Here is a 16511-nt window from a genome sequence, read left to right as displayed (position 1 = left end):
TTTAGTAGAGACGGGGTTTCACCATGTTGACCAGGATGGTCTCGATCTCTTGACCTCGTGATCCACCCGCCTCGGCCTCCCAAAGTGCTGGGATTACAGGTGTGAGCCACCGCACCCGGCCTTGATTTTTGCGAGACCCTGGAATGCTTAGCCACCCCCTGGCTGCAACTGATTAACAAGTATAGTTCCTTCATGGAGTTAAGGAGTGAGATGAAAGTGAAGCAGAAGATGTATGTTGGAACTTAACTTGGTTGTCAGTGATGTAAGTGACTTCTTTACTGGAATGGATAATAGTTTTAAAATACTGGAAGAATATTTCTTCATTTTGGAGTGTTAGTCACAATGTAATGGCTATAGGGATGACACTGAAATGTAATCTGCATTAGTAACATGTTCTCCATTATTTTCTTAAGCCTAGACGATCAACAAAGCCATACATCAAGCCCTGATGTTTAGTGTTTGCTGGTTTTCATGGTATAAATACTTCCATCAAAGCTGGTTTTAAGCCACCCACATCATGTCACTGAACATGGAGTTGGGAGGAGATGTGCAGTACAGCACCCTTAACACAGTATTTCCAACATCCAAATACAGCAGACATAAAAAACCAGAAGAGCACACAGCATAATCAAATGTAGTAAGATAATTAGGAAGTGATGGGTTTTGAGTACTTATTACTATCATTTTTAGCAATTGAATTTATCGTAAGTTGGTATAATTTAATTTTTAATAATGGCTATGTATAACCAACTCGCAAAATTCCTGAAAGTTTATCAGCTCTTCTGAGTGGGTACGAGCCAACTTCAGCATACCACTACATAAAGGAAAGATCCTTCTTAGTTCCTGCTCTGCAAATCACATTCCTAAGTACATGCTTGAATCTTTAAGACTTCAATTTTCAAAGGAAAAAAAAGCTTCTTTCCTGGAAAAGTTTAGAGATCTTTTCCTTTGATCTTATGTCTAGGATCCACAAAACTTCAAAAGTGGTATGTCAAGCATCTAGCTAAGCTTTCTTGTCTGCAGGAGTTGGGGCATGGTACTGGAAAACGCAGTCAGCTGCCAACACTTGCAGGCAACTGGAGAAAAGCAGTGGCTTGACAACTGGCCACTAAGAGTGAGCTCACACATGCACAGATTTCTTAAGTAATATGAATTTATAGTAATCAACAATGTGACTAGCTTGATTTGTTTCATTGGCTGTTAGCAGGCAAAGAGACTTCCTATCAGTGGCAAAGCGAAGATGGTGCCTGGGATTCCTTACAAACAATGAAGAAACCAAAGCAGAACCAACTTACTCCTGTAACCAACTCAGAAGTGGCTTTGGTCAATGCCTATCTTGAACAAAGACGAGCCAGGTGCCAGTCTCAGTTCAATGAGGTAAACCAGGACCAACATGACAGTGATACTACGGAGTGTGGCAGTGAAGAATCTAACTCAGGAGCCTCCTCGTGGAAGGAGAGTGAAAGTGAACACTACCCATCACCAGACAGTATTAAGAGGAGAAAAATGGCTCAGAGGCACAAGAATCTGGGAAGTTACCAAATGAGAGAAAGGCCCTGCCTCCATTGCAAAGCCATGAGAACCAATGAATGGTTGGTGCACCATTTCTTACAAAAGGCTTCGGTAGCACCCTCAGTGAAAGGAGACAGTCAAGAGGAAAGTTCCACACCTGACATTCATAAAATTCAGTAAAATCTGAATTTTATTACATTCTTCCCTTACTTGAAGCCAAATGAAAGAGATGAATAAAACGTGAAAAATCACCAGCGCTCTAGGTGAGGAGACTTTCACAACAAAGTCTCTCTAACAAACAAAAACATACTTGGAACCCAAGAGGTAAAATCTTACACAATTCTTTGTTCCAAAAAAAAAAAGCCATCAAATGTGTTTATGACACCATTGGAACGCTGAAGATCTGTATCCACTATCATTTTTTTCATCTGAAACAGCACAAGACAGATATTTTATGCCTTGAGTATATATATTTTATGTCTGTAATACAAATAAGAAAGCTTTTTGAAAATATCTATGTTGAGAAACTACTTAAATGTATTCAGATGTTTTGCTTATCTGACTGACTGAATGAGCTAGGTGAAGTTGGTTGGAGTAGAATTGCCCCATCCTCTTTAGGTTTGACCCTATAAGAACTGTATTGCCATACATGTCAGCTAGGGGCAGGTGAGGAAGAGGAGCTCAAGAAGCTGGAATAAGATTTGATTCCTAGAGTAGGGAGGAGAGGCAGCATGACCCAAAAGACAGTTGGGTGGTGGCATACCCACGGTTGTCATCCAAAGTGCATGGGAAGTGTTAAAGGAAAAAGCATTCTCCACCCGGAATACAATAAGGACAAGTGGGGATTTATAGCCAAGGAGCAGTAGGAGGATGTCACAGGATGGGAATTACTAAAGGGAGACATCAAACATAGGGCGATTCCTGCTAAGTGACCTAACAGGATTGATGCTAAAGGAAGGCCAAAGACTTACACATCAAAAGTGGGGAATGAGGCTGGGTGCAGTGGCTCACACCTGTAATCCTAGCACTTTGGGAGGCCAGGGCAGTCGGATCACCTGAGGTCAGGAGTTTGAGACCAGCCTGGCCAATGTGGTGAAACCCCACCTCTACTAAAAATACAAAAATTAGCCAGATTTGGTGGCACATGCCTGGAGTCCCAGCTCCTCAGGAAGCTGAGGCACAAGAAAAACTTGAACCCGGGAGGTGGAGTTTGCAGTGAGCTGAAATTGTGCCTCTGCACTCCAGTCTGGGTGCTAGAGAGAGACTCAGTCTTTAAAAAAAAAAAAAAAAAAAAGTGGAGAATGAAGAATTTATCAGTTACTAAGGATGGGGGTACTCTCGGTAAACTTATCCAGCAGGATTCTTGCCAAAATTGGGTTGGGCAGGTCAAAGACAGGATGGGGCCAAGGTCGAGGCCTAGTTGAGAAGAAGGCTCAGAGGAGCCTGACTGAAGTTTGGCCAAAGGGAGAGTCTTTGTCACAAGTCAGGCTCAATCCAGGCATAGTTGGGGCTAGGTTTTCCAGTTAAGTGGGAAACACAGCTGTAGGGAATGTAAGCAGGCCTAGGTGGATGGGTGGCCAATCTGGAAATCATCTTCCCAGAATAGGAATGAAAAATAGGGTGGATGGGCCAGGCATGGTTTCTCACGCCTGTAATCCCAGCACTTTGGGAGGCCAAGGTGGGCAGAGCACCAGGGAAGGAGTTCGAGACCAGCCTGGCTAACATGGTGAAACCCTGTCTGTACTAAAAATACAAAAATTAGCTGGGCGTGGTGGTGCATGCCTGTAGTTCCAGATACTCGGAGGCTGAGGCAGGAGAATCCTAAAACCCAGGAGGCGGAGGTTGCAGTGAGCCGAGATTGCAACACTGCATTCCAGCCTGGAATGAGACTCTGTCTCCAAAAAAGAAAAATAAGGTGGATGACAGGACCCCAGCTGGGACAGAAAACAAAGTCCAGATCCCAGAGGAGAGGCTGGTGAGGAAAAGATGAAGCAGCAGGGACCCTTATCATGGGGCTACAGTTTAAAGCAGGGTTTGAGTCTTGGGGAAAGGCTGGTGCAGTGGCTCATGCCTGTAATCCCAGCACTTTGTGAGGCTGACAGGAGGATCACCTGAGTCCAAGAGTTCGAGACCAGCCTGGGCAAAATGGTGAGACCCTGTCTCCATTAAATAAATAAATAAAAAGTCCTGGGTAAGGTCTTGGGTACTATGTATGGTTAAGACCACAGCCTAATACTAAGGACTGAGCCTTTCATGGGAGACGGGGAGGGGATGGGGACAGAGACCAGAGAGCTGTGACTTTGGGCCCAGGAGTCATTCCTGATAAGAGCAGATTCTTCAACTGAATGCAACAAAGATCCCTGAGAGACAACGAGGGAGTCCCAACGACTGGGCCTAGGCTACTAGAATCCAGGAAATGGGGTAATATTTCTGAGTCTATTTGTGGAGGCTTTGTCTTATTCAGATTGCCTCAGGATTAGAACAGGTCTGAAGGAACAGGTGAGAAGCAGTGAAGCCGTCCTCACAGGGTTAATGAGAATTCTAGACCGAACTATAGCTATAAATAAGCACTAATCAGGCTACCCTTTGACCTACTTCCTTGTAACACAAAGTCACTACAAACGGGGACCATTTGTATCCCCATTGTTCCTACAGATGGGATTTTTGACATTAGAATTTTAAGTCTTTTGTTTAAGAACTGCTTAAGATGTTTTTCAGATCCCAGATTCTAAGAAACAGCTAGTGCTAACCAGTTTGAAGAACCCCACAGAGGAATACAATCAGCATGAGAATCATCATCTCCCTGTCCCATGACTTCCTCTGCACTCTTTGACCCCTCAGTGATCTCCACACTTTGGCCCACTCCATAATCCTTCAAAACCTAGCCCCAAGCCCGGACGCAGTGGCTCATGCTTGTATTCCCAGCACTTTGGGAGGCCGAGGCAGGTGGATCACCTGCGATCAGGAGTTCAAGACCATCCTGGCCAACATGGAGAAACCCCATCTCTACTAAAAATACACAAAAAAATTAGCCAGGCGTGGAGGTGGGCACCTGTAATCCCAGCTATTCGGGAGGCTGAGGCAGGAGAATCACTTGAACCAAGGAGGTTGAGGTTGCAGTGATTGGAGATTGTGCCATTGCACTCCAGCCTGAGTAAAAAGAGCAAAACTCCATCTCAAAAAACAAACAAAAACAACCTAGCCCCTAAATCCTCAGGGAGATGCATTGGAGGTTCCCTGTCATCTCCTCATTTGGCAGACCTATGATTAAACCTTTCCCTGCTGCAACCTGGTGTCTCAGTGTATTGACTTGTTGCATGTGAAACTGCCTTTGCAAAATTGTGACAGTAAGAGAAATCTGATATAGTTAACTCCATCTTGCTTCTGACCTTTATGCCGTCCTTAGCCATTCCTGGGCATAGGCCAAGCTAACTTTGGGAGGAATTTACAATTTAACCTTAACACAAGGATGATAATACCCCTTCCCCAAATTAAACCACCTCTGTAAAAGTAATGAAAGACCACAAAATTAGGATTATGAGAGGATCCTGAATTCTGATAAGATGTAAGCATAGTTTCTGTAAACCCTTACTGCTTAGGAGTCATGTGGCCTGAGATGACAAGGTTTGTGTTATCCTCATTGCTTCTATATATAACATCACCATTGCTCCTATAAATAACATCATCGTTGTAGAACCTAAAATTGGTTTTTTGAGATGTCTTTCAGACTGACCCCACCCAGATCTGTGACTCATGACTCAATTGGTCCTGCGACCCCACACAGAGGCAGACGGGGTGCATGAGGACTATTTCCCACACTCCTGTGATTTCATCCCCAGTCAATTGGCAGCACCCATTCCCTAGACCCCTGCCCACCAGTTTACCTATAAAACCCCAGCCCCGAAGCCTTTTCAAAGACTGATTTGAGTGATAACTCCAGTACTTCTGCATGGCCAGCCTCAGTGTCAAACTCTTTACTGCAATGCTGTGGTCTTAGTGAATTGATTTTATCTAGGCAGCAAGCAGGAAGAACCTGTTGGCTGAATATACACTTATCAGGCAGCATACCTATTATGGTTATAGCAAAACAACTTTGAGATTCAATTCAAGCATCGACCTTTTCCACAAAAACGTTCCTTGCCCCTTGACACCCTCTTCCACTTCGTTCTCTCAGACAGAACCCACTTTGCCCTCCCTTATTCTCCAGTGTGCCCTGAAAAGCTCTTTCTCAGCGTCTTTAATTGACATTTATTTTTTATTTTTTATTTTTTTTAAGACGGGGTTTCACCATGTTGGTCAGGCTGGTCTTGAACTCCTGACTTCAGGTGATCCACCCACCTTGGCCTCCAAAGTACTTGGATTACAGGCATGAGCCACCACGCTGGGCCTAATTAACATTTTGATGAATGCATTTGTTTGCAAGTCTCTGTCCCCTACATATATTTATCCACCCTTTAAGGTAGTCCATGATTTGTCATTTTTGTATCTCTATAGCCTAGCACAGTGCCAGACAACATGACAGATAAATAATGCAGTTGAATCAATATATTATACAAAGAGATTCATGAATATAAAATGGTGTTAGGGGAGCTGGGGAATCAATAGCAGAGGAGTCAGGACAGGGGCCAGTATTCATAACTTACTGAATAATTCTATTTTCAGCTTGATATGATCAAAGTTCTTAAATTATCCTAAGTAGTACCCTCCCTCCAAACGGCAACAACCAAAGAACCAAGTTTAAAATACAGCAGTAAGTTGCAGAGGAAAGATTTAGACTCAAGTCATCTTGCTTCAGAGTTTGGACTCTTAATTACTATGACCTTAATCATTATCTGAAGATAGACAGTATGATTTCCAGGTAAGTTAATCACCACTTCTCACACAGTCATAAATGATGTTCAAGCAGATACAACCTCACCAGTATCTATTGGAAGATGTGGACAATGGCGATTTTCCAGATAACACAAGTAAGGCCCTGTGCCCCCAAATGTTTTGCTTGTAGATCTAGAATATAAAACAATGACACTATTATGCAAAGAGTCATTTACATCAAAGAGTACTACTTTTCCTGGTCTCATTCATAGGACTAGAAGGGTTGGGGGGCTGAAGAAGGCTGCCTATAGGAAAAAGGAATCAGGATTAAGTATGGGGGAATTATAAATCCTACAGTATGGGGAGAGGGGTTTGCCATACTATAGGATTGAGTACATGAAACTGTGAGTACATGAAACCAAAAACAGGTGAAACATAGCGGGGAGGATTATCCAGAGCCAAGGAGAGAATTGCACCAAATAAAAGGGACAAGGCGGAAACATGGTAGGATGAGAGGCAAAAGCATAGGCAGGTGCTTTGGAACTGGATCAGTGAACCAGGTGCACAGCTGGTCAGGTGGGAGTTGGCTCATGAAACTAGTGCTTCCAGTCAGGTGCGGTGGCTCACACATGTAATTCCAGCACTTTGAGAGGCCAAGGTGGGTGGATCTCAAGGTCAGGAGATCAAGACCACCCTGGCCAACACAGTGAAACCCTGTTTCTACCAAAAATACAAAAAATTAGCCAGGCGTGGTGGTAGGTGCCTGTAATCCCAGCTACTCTGGAGGCTGAGGCAGGAGAATTGCTTGAACCTGGGAGATGGAGGCTTCAGTGAACTGAGATCGTACCACTGCACTTTAGCCTGGGCAACAGAAGGAGACCCTGTCTCAAAAAAAAAAAAAAAAGGAAACTGGATAGCAGCTACGACTCTTCCCCAGTGCCACTCCTTTATCTAATGAAGGAGTACTATCTTCCGGGATACTCTAGTAGTATTTTGAAAATGACAACCCACTAGCAGATTGTGAAATCAATTTAGTGGGTCGTGACTTGAATTTGTTTTTTTTTGTTTTTTTTTTGTTTTTTTTTTTGAGACGGAGTTTCACTCATGTTACCCAGGCTGGAGTGCAATGGCGCGATCTCGGCTCACTGCAACCTCCGCCTCCTGGGTTCAGGCAATTCTCCTGCCTCAGCCTCCTGAGTAGCTGGGATTACAGGCATGCACCACCATGCCTAGCTAATTTTTTGTATTTTTAGTAGAGACGGAGTTTCACCATGTTGACCAGGATGGTCTCGATCTCTTGACCTGGTGATCCACCTGCCTCGGCCTCCCAAAGTGCTGGGATTACAGGCTTGAGCCACCGCGCCCGGCCTTGAATTTGTTAAATAATAAACAGAATGTTGACTGGGTGTGGTGACTTACAACTGTAATCCCAACACTTTGGGAGGCTGAGGTAGGTGGATTACTTGAGACCAGGAGTTTGAGACCAACTTGGCCAACATGGCGAGAACCCTGTCTCTATTAAAAATACAAAAATTAGCTGGGCATGGTGGCACACACCTGTAATCCCAGTTGCTTGGGAGGCTGAGGCAGGAGAATCGTTTGAACCTGGGAGGCAGAGGTGGCGGTGAGCCCAGATAGTGCCACTGCACTCCAGCCTGGGCAACAGAATGAGACTCTGTCTAAAAAAATAAATAAATAAAAATAATACACAGAAAGTAACAGGATATCACACATTACAAGGGTATGTATTATTAAGCATGTGTGTGTGTGCTGAATTGCAATGTAAAATGTATTTCTTATTATGTGTGGTAAGAGAAAAAGGCTGAGCATAGTTGCTCACACCTACAATCCCAGCATTTTAGGAAGCTGAGGCAGCAGGATTACTTGACCCCAGGAATTAGAGACCAACCTGGGCCACACAGTAAAACCCCTTGTCTCTACAAACATTTTTAAAAATAGAAAAAAAAAAAAAAGATAAAAAGCAAAAGTCATGGCTCCAGAGTAGTTTTCTTTGTAGACTTTCTCCTGTCATCCAGCTGTACCACTAAACTGGTGAAGGCAACATCACTCCATGCATTTCAATTGTATGCCAGGAATTAGTAAATCCTCACCCACACTAGAGGATGGACCAACTGTCTAGATTAGTGAAAAGCTTGAATTATAGTATTTTAAAAGACCTTCAGGTTTATTATTTTCAAATACAGAAAGTGGAAGCAAGCTAACCAACTGTTGCCTGGTACACAGGGGTGGGTTCTGGCTTAGTGAATAGACGTGAGTAATTTTTAATTGACATTTCAAAGAAGCCTAAGAAACAGGCCAGCTTTTGTTTAAATCATAATTACCCTGTTTGAATGTAAAAGAATACGGCTAAAGCTTTTCAAAACAACTGGCTCTTTTAAGTAGATAATGATTCCCCTTCCAATCTTGTTTACACTATTCAGAACTTCAGTGAACTCTTTTTTTTCATAGATAGCACAAAGGTTAACTTCAGCCAGCCCTTCCTCAAATTATCACAAATTCCCAATTAGTGGATTCTAAACAGGGCTTCCCTGTAACAATATGCCGAAGACTTGTATGATGTGTTCTTTATTGCTTTGAATAACATCTGACAAGTTTCCAAGTACCAGGCCACCTGGATATTCTCTGTCAGGACCATGTGGTCAAAAAGGTGGGTGGGAGGGGGGGAATATAAATCAGACCCACACATTCCTTTAGCATTAGAGGAAGACAAAAGGAAGAAAACGCTTTTTTTTTTTCAAGTATCTGTTGCATACCAACTGCATCTTAAATAATAGGCACTTTTCCGTGTAAAGAAGAGTGCACTTACGATCTAAATTTAACAAAACTACAGATGAAAATAGAAAATGGACCTTTTTTTTGTACGTAGACTGGCAGTTATGGAGAGGCCCAGGGAAGTTGGCAAGAGAAAGATACATTATGAATAAATTATACTTGTCCTTTCTCGTTATTTCTTATTGCAAATTTCCACTCAGCGCACAAAAGGACAACACATGAAGTCCTTTTTTAAAACAAAAACGTTATGATCCTGAGCAATACTGCATTCGAGTTCTTATCTTTTATCTTCTGAGCTTGACCTCTCCCACAAGCTGTTCCTCAAGCCACCTTATTGCAGGGGCCTGTTGCCTATAATTGTCTTTGTTTATTAGGGTCCTCTGTCACCATGAAGTTTCATGTGTTTAAAATCTTGATTTAGCAGTGAGAACACCAGGCTGGGAGCCAACTCTGCGACTAATTAGTGTAAATCACAAAAAGGGAAGTGGAGAGATAAAAACCAGGGACTTATGGAAGGGTCTACGGCTGGGGTTAGTAAAACTGACTGGCAGGTCAGAGAATTGGGGAAAAGACGAGAGGGCTCGGAGAACGCCATTTAGGGCCAGCGTCTTTTTGTCTGTTTCTTCTGATTGCACCCCTTCAGATACAGAAAGGGTCTGAAGTAACCTCTGTTGATAGTTTTCCTTCCTTCCATTATGTTCTATTGTTCCCTCTCTCTAATGTGACTTACGGTTGAGTTCTGATTGGTCTAAGCCAAGCATGGTGGTGTCATTCTCCTGGTCCATGAGTGGCTCAAGGGTGGGCATGTAATCTGATTCTGGGAAGGGAAGTTTGCTGGGGGGAGGATTCTGAGAAAAACGTTTGTTCAGTCTTTCTTTAAAAAGACATTGGAGAAAAGAAATAGTCCCTTTTCTTTTGGTAGATGCCAGCAAGTCTGCACATGATGACTGGAACTGTGTGACAGCCAGCTCGTGTCCATGGGGGCATTCGTCTGAGTATGACAGTGTGGAAATACGGAAAAGACTTGGTCCTGAGCTGCTGAATTAACGAATTCTGGAAACATCCTACTTTTAGATTTGTTGCTGGGCAGAATAATCCCTATTGTTTAAGCCTTATAAGTTGGTTTTCCTGTGACTTGCAGTTGATACAGGGTCTTAGTCATCTTCTTATGTTCATTAATTTCTAGAGCAGCATCTTTTGCCTGGAAGGTGCTCCACGATGCCTAAATTGTTAAAAAAGTATGTGTGCTTCTTTGATGGGGGGCTTGTGGCTTTGCGTGTGTGGTGATGATGATCGTATAAGTCCTTTTTTGCACTGCTAGAAAGAAATACCTGAGACTGGGTAATTTATTTTGTTTTTGAGACGGAGTCTCACTCTGTCACCCAGGCTGGAGTGCAGTGGTGCGATCTTAACTCACTGCAAACTCCACCTCCCAGGTTCAAGCGATTCTCCTGCCTCAGCCTCCTGAGTAGCTGGGGCTACGGGCACCCACCACCACACCCAGCTAATTTTTATACTTTTAGTAGAGACGGGGTTTCACCATATTGGCCAGGCTGGTCTCAAACTCCTGACCTCATGATCCACCTGCCTTGGCCTCCCAAAGTGCTGGGATTACGGGCGTGAGCCACTGTGTCCAGCCGAGACTGGGTAAATTATAAAGAAAAGAGGTTTAATTGGCTCATGGCTCTGCAGGCTGTATGGGAAGCATGGCTGAGGAAGCCTCCGGAAAGTTTCAATCATGGTGGAATGCCAAGAGGAAGTAGGAACGTCTTACATGTCTGGAGCAGGAGGAAGACAGTAAAGCAGAAGGTGCTGCCTACTTGTAAACAACCTGATTTTGTGAGAACTCACTCAGTATCATGAGAACAGCAAGGAGGAAATCCACCCCGATGACCCAATTAAAGTAAGGTATTTCCCTGACCCCTTTGCAGGACTCATGAAGGGTGTGCCCCGTGCACTCAGCCTGCAGCTCTCAACTCCTTGTGGAAGGGAGTGCACGGGTGAACTACGCAGGACCTGGGAGACAGGAGCATTGGAGTCAGCTGGCCGCTCCAGCGCCAGCGGGAGTGAACTCCACTTACTCAGACCCACTGCGTTCTATTCCTTGCTGGAGGGGGTACACAGGGGAATGGTGCAGGAGTTGGGGCAAGCTCTTTGGAGGGTCAGCAGGAACCATCTCCTTGCTGGCCCCATGGCAGCCTCTGTGGGGGGTGCTTGTGACCCCTGACGCCCCAGAGGGTGTGTTACAGTGCTCTTTTAGCTCTGCCATCTGCAATGGTGTAAGTGTTATCAGCTAAGTGGGCCCTCTGACTTTTTGCATGAGGTGGCAACCATCCGCCAGTGACAGCAAAGGGTCAGTGTGACAACCTTTTACATCCCCATTCATGGCTCCCGAATTCTTGTCCAGCATCCAGGAGAAATGAGGTCTCATGAACTAATTGAAGAATGGTAAGTGTGGGGAATTTTACTACTCATGAAAGTGACTTTCAGTGGGAAGGGGAGCTGAATCAGGGATGGGGCGTATTTCCAAATACAAATGATGGAAGCCATTGTTTTGGACTAAGTTTCTGCAGTAGGCCCCAACAGACCAGACCTAAGACCAAAATGGAATCACTCATGCTAAAGTTCCGGGTCACCCAGCCTATACTAAGTTGTTATCTGACCTTCAGAGAAATCAAGAGAAAGAGATGACAGCCAATTTTCCAAACAGGCCAGTTAAAAATCTTCAATAGGCTGGATAACGAAGCTCTCTCTCTAATCCTTACACAAAAAAAGTAACCTGAAGTAACCTGACATTGACCAGATATTTTTCTATTCTGTGTAACAGTAACGAATATACTCTTTTTTCTTCGTCTTTGCTTTCTTCAGCTCTGTGATGGTTAATACTGACTGTCAACTTGATTGGATTGAAGGACACAAAGTGTTGGTCCTGGGTGTGTCTGTGAGGGAGTTGCCAAAGGAGATTAACATTTGGGTCAATGGGCTGAGAAAGGCAGACCCACCCTTCATCTGGGTGGGCACCATCTAATCAGCTGCCAGTGTGGCTAGAATAAAAGCAGGCAGAAAAATGTGAGGAGACTGGCCTAGCCTCCCAGCCTACATCTTTCTCTTGTGCTGTATGCTTCCTGTCCTTGAACGTCGGACTCCAAGTTCTCCGGTTTTGGGACCCCGACTGGCTCTCCTTGCTCCTCAGTTTGCAGACAGCCTATTGTGGGACCTTGTGATTGTCTGAGTTAATATTTAGTAAACTCCTCTTTATAGATATATCTATCCTCTTAGTTCTGTCCCTTTAGGGAACCCTGATTAAACAAGCTCAGTTCATTGGAATGCTTATTCTATTTTATGGAATGAAGCATTGCCTGATCCTAGACTTGCAAATAAAGCCAGCTGAGATCTTTAACCTCAATTTGTTGTAATTATAAGTGTGTATCTTTTGACACACACTTCTCAGTTATATAGGAGGTTCAGGGACATATAATGATGGTTGCTAAGTTAGAAATTCTGGTATACAAATCTCTTAATTAGTTTCAAATGTGCAGAGACTTGGGGCTCAGGGAGTAGAGGAAGTAAGACTAAGCTCTGAAATCAGATAGAAAAAATACTTTTGTTGTATAATAATGCTTTTATATGTATTGAGAATAGGAGGGAGGCAGCGGTTTTGGGCTGAGGAAGGAAAACTAGCTGTGAATGCAACTGGGAAGATGTGGAAGAAGGCAGACTCCAGACCTTGACAAAAAGGAACGGATTACCTTCTTCAGGTGGGAAGCAGCCTTCCAGGCTACCTGAAACCCCTGGCTACCAAACAAAAAACGAACTCAGTTCATTGACCATCTCAAGTTAGATCTCCTGACCTGCTTTGCTTTTGTCTGAAGTTCCTTTAAGGAGAGAAAACCCTTTTTTCTTTTTCTATTCTTTCTTTCTTTCTTTCTTTTTTTTTTTTTTTTTTTGAGAAGAGCTTGCTCTGTCACTCAGGCTGGAATGCAATGACATGATCTTGGCTCACTGCAGCCTCCACCTCCTGGGTTGAAGCAATTCTCGTGCTGCGGCCTCCCAAGTAGCTGGGATTACAGGTGTGTGCGACGACACCCAGCTAATTTTTGTACTTTTAGTAGAGATATGGTTTCACCATGTTGGCCAGGCTGGTCTTGAACTCCTGATCTCAAGTGATCCACCCACGTCGGCCTCCCAAAGTACAGGATCTACAGGCCTGAGCCACCGCGCCCAGCCGGAAAATCTTTTGTTACACAATTAAAGACAAGGTATAGAATGCATATTCAGAATTGGAGTAATATTTTTATTGTGAATGAGGACAAATAATCAATTATTAGCAAGACTCACATGGGTGGCAGCAGATCCTTCCCTTCTTTGATGAGGGGAGATTGGAAGGGGTAGAGAAAGAAGGTATCAGGGTCTGAAGGGAGCCTCTTCCAGGCTGGCCACCCCCCCCCACACACAGTTCCTCTGCCTAAAAAAGATGCCAAATCTTCAAGTGAATTCTTAAAGCCCTCTTCAATTTTAAGAGCAACCTACAAGGCCGGTCTTTCTAATCAACCTTTGTAACATTTTCTGTGGCTTTCTCAGGAAAGCCGGGCTCACACATCAGACCCCTGTCGTAGCATTGACCTCATTTTATGCAATTGACAGCAGTCTCCTCTCTCATCTGTTTGGTGTTCAAATAGAGTTTTTGGACATTATACATTGACACCACTAAACCCCCAGAACTTTGACTTTTGTACTTGGGCTCATGAATGAACATTTCAAATGACTGTGTTTTTTAGTTTTAACAGCATCAATATCTGTGTGCATTGGTATTTGGACGTTATTTGTGTATACATGGAAAAAGAATGTGTTGACGTTAGTGATAAGAAGAGTAAATCATAGACTTAGTTCAGTTGACACAAAGCTGGAAATCATTAGACATGCTGGAAGGGGTGCATTTTAACAGCAGTCACATATTTGGGCTTAGGTCTGTTGATTCTGTTTGCTTATGAAAAAAAGAGAAAGAAAGAAAATTAAAGAACACATATAAAATGCCGAAAAATATATTCCTGAGGAGTATATCTGAAAGGTGACATGAACTAATTCCTCATATAAAAATTAATTCCAGATGGAACAAAATTGAGAGATAAAACAAGGAAATCATAACAGTACTAGAAAAACAGCACTTGTAAAAAGTTTCTTAATCTCACTCAAAAATAGGAAAGACTTTTCCAAGCATAATATGAATAAAATCCAGAAGCCTTAAAGGAAAAGACTGACATTTGGACTGCATAAAAATATTTAAACTTTTATAGCATGAGAAAAAAAAAACCTCAGTAATAAAGTAAAAAAAATGAAAAAAATGTTGGAACACAAAATTAGAGCAAACCCTAATTTTTGTCATATATAAAAAGCTTTAAAAATAAGATAAAGTGCCCGTAGTCCTGACTAGCTGGGAGAGTTAGGAAGAAGGATCATTTGAACCTAGGAGATAGAGGCTGCAGTGAGCTATGATTGTGCCACTGCACTCCAGCCTGGGTGACAGTGTCACCTCATCACAATCAATCAATCAGATAAGATAAAGCCAAATAACTTAGTAGAAAAGTGGTCAGAAAATATGAATGGAAAGTTCAAGGGAGAGAAATTCATGTATTTATTATACATGAAAAACGGTCAACTTTACAAATAAAGATATAAAAAATAATGAAATATTTTTTCTTATTTTAGATTGGCATAGATCCAATTTTTGATGATATCAGTATCAGGAAGATGTGTGAAGCAGATCCTCTCAAAAGCATTGTTGGTAGGAAAGAATATTGTTATATTTCTTTGGAGAGCAGTCTAGGAATACTAAAAATGATCATACTCTCTGTGACTCAGCAATTTCACTATTAAGAGTTTGTCCAGGCTGGGCCTGGTGGCTCACGCCTATAATCCTAGCACTTTGGGAGGCCAAGGTGGATGGATCACCTGAGGCCATGAGTTCAAGACCAACCTGGCCATCATGGTGAAACCCCATCTTTATAAAAAAATAAAAAGAAAAAAGAATTTGTCCAACAGGCCAACGTGGTGGCTCATGTCTGTAATCCCTGCACTTTGCAGGCTGAGGCGGGCAGATCACTTGAGGTCAGAAGTTTGAGACCAGTCTGGCCAATGTGGTGAACCCTCATCTCTAACCACAAAAACAAAAAAACCCACAAAAATTAGCCAGGTGTGGTGTTGGACGCCTGTAATCCCAGCTACTCAGGAAGCTGAGGTAGGAGAATTACTTGAATCCAAGAGCCAAGATCATATCACTGCACTCCAGCCTGCACCGGAGGCTCCATCTTAAAAAAAAAAAAAGGAATTTGTCCAACAGAAATACAGATCCTTTTAGTAGCACACACAAAAAATTAAATACACAGCTAAGGACATTCACTATAGTATTGTCTGTGCTTAGATTTCCAGGTTTTCAGAGTCTGTTTTTTAAAAATGACCTTTGTGTTATGTTGTTTTCTGATTAGAAGCACCCATGTGCATTGTAAGAAATTCAAATAACACAGTTATGTTAAAGTAGAAAGAAAATTCCATCCCCAAACATAATTACTGCCAACAGTTAAATGCATATTATTTCCAGACCATTTTTGTACATAAACACACACAGTAATCTGAATTTATGCTTTCCGAATCTTATAATCAGATTCAGATAAATATTTTGAGATACGTTTATCTTCATCCTCAAATGCTTGCTATATGCTATCCAAAACTTAAGAACTGAATACATTGGAAAACCTAATATCCTTCACTATCTGAATTTACTTCTCAAACTTTATCTCTTGGCGTCTCAATTTAGAAGTAAATAGATTTGAGACCCAAGGATAACTGGATAAATCTTTTTTCTTCGACAAAAGTTAACCTAGTCAACAACTTGCCTTTTTTTCTTACAAATATATTTCATACATCATTCACTGTTAGTTCATAAAGATCTATCTCAGCTGGGCATGGTGGTTCACGCCTGTAATTCCAGAACTTTTTTGGGGGCCAAGGCAGGAGGATTGCTTAAGTCCAGGAATTTGAGGCTAGACTGAGTAACATGGCAATACCTCATCTGTACAAAAAATACAAAAATGCACACCTGTAGTCCCAGGTATTTGGGAGGCTAAGGCAGGAGGATTGCTTGAGTCCAGGAGTTGGAGGCTGCAGCGATTGTTTTGATCACCATCACTGCATTCCAGCCTGGATAACAGAGTAAAGCCCTGTGTCTAAAAATAAATAAAAACAAAAAATCTATCTCATTTCTTTTTAATGGCTGCATAGTACCATTGTATAGCTAAAATATAATTTAACTGGTTTGTTACTGATGAGCATTTATTGGTAGCCTAAGTATACTTATTGACATGGAAAGGTGTTGAAATAATATTTTTTTTTTTTTTTTT

At 42.5% G+C, this 16511-nt stretch overlaps 1 protein-coding gene across 1 annotated transcript in view; it reads left to right on the top strand.

Annotated features, from left to right (window-relative positions):
- Positions 1 to 1919, top strand: part of SSMEM1 (serine rich single-pass membrane protein 1) — an 8564-nt gene extending 6645 nt beyond the window's left edge. Inside the window, exon 3 of the mRNA XM_017532555.2 lies at positions 1205 to 1919. Within this exon, the coding sequence (XP_017388044.1) occupies positions 1205 to 1692 (488 nt within the window). The 3' untranslated portion in view covers positions 1693 to 1919. The remainder of the gene's footprint in view (positions 1 to 1204) is intronic.
- Positions 1920 to 16511: the final 14592 nt, after the last annotated feature.

Source organism: Cebus imitator, unplaced genomic scaffold, assembly GCF_001604975.1.
Source record: "Cebus imitator isolate Cc_AM_T3 unplaced genomic scaffold, Cebus_imitator-1.0 Scaffold77, whole genome shotgun sequence".
NCBI lineage: Eukaryota > Metazoa > Chordata > Mammalia > Primates > Cebidae > Cebus > Cebus imitator.
The sequence above is the reverse complement of the archived record's forward strand: the minus strand, read 5'-3'. Positions and strand labels throughout refer to the sequence as shown.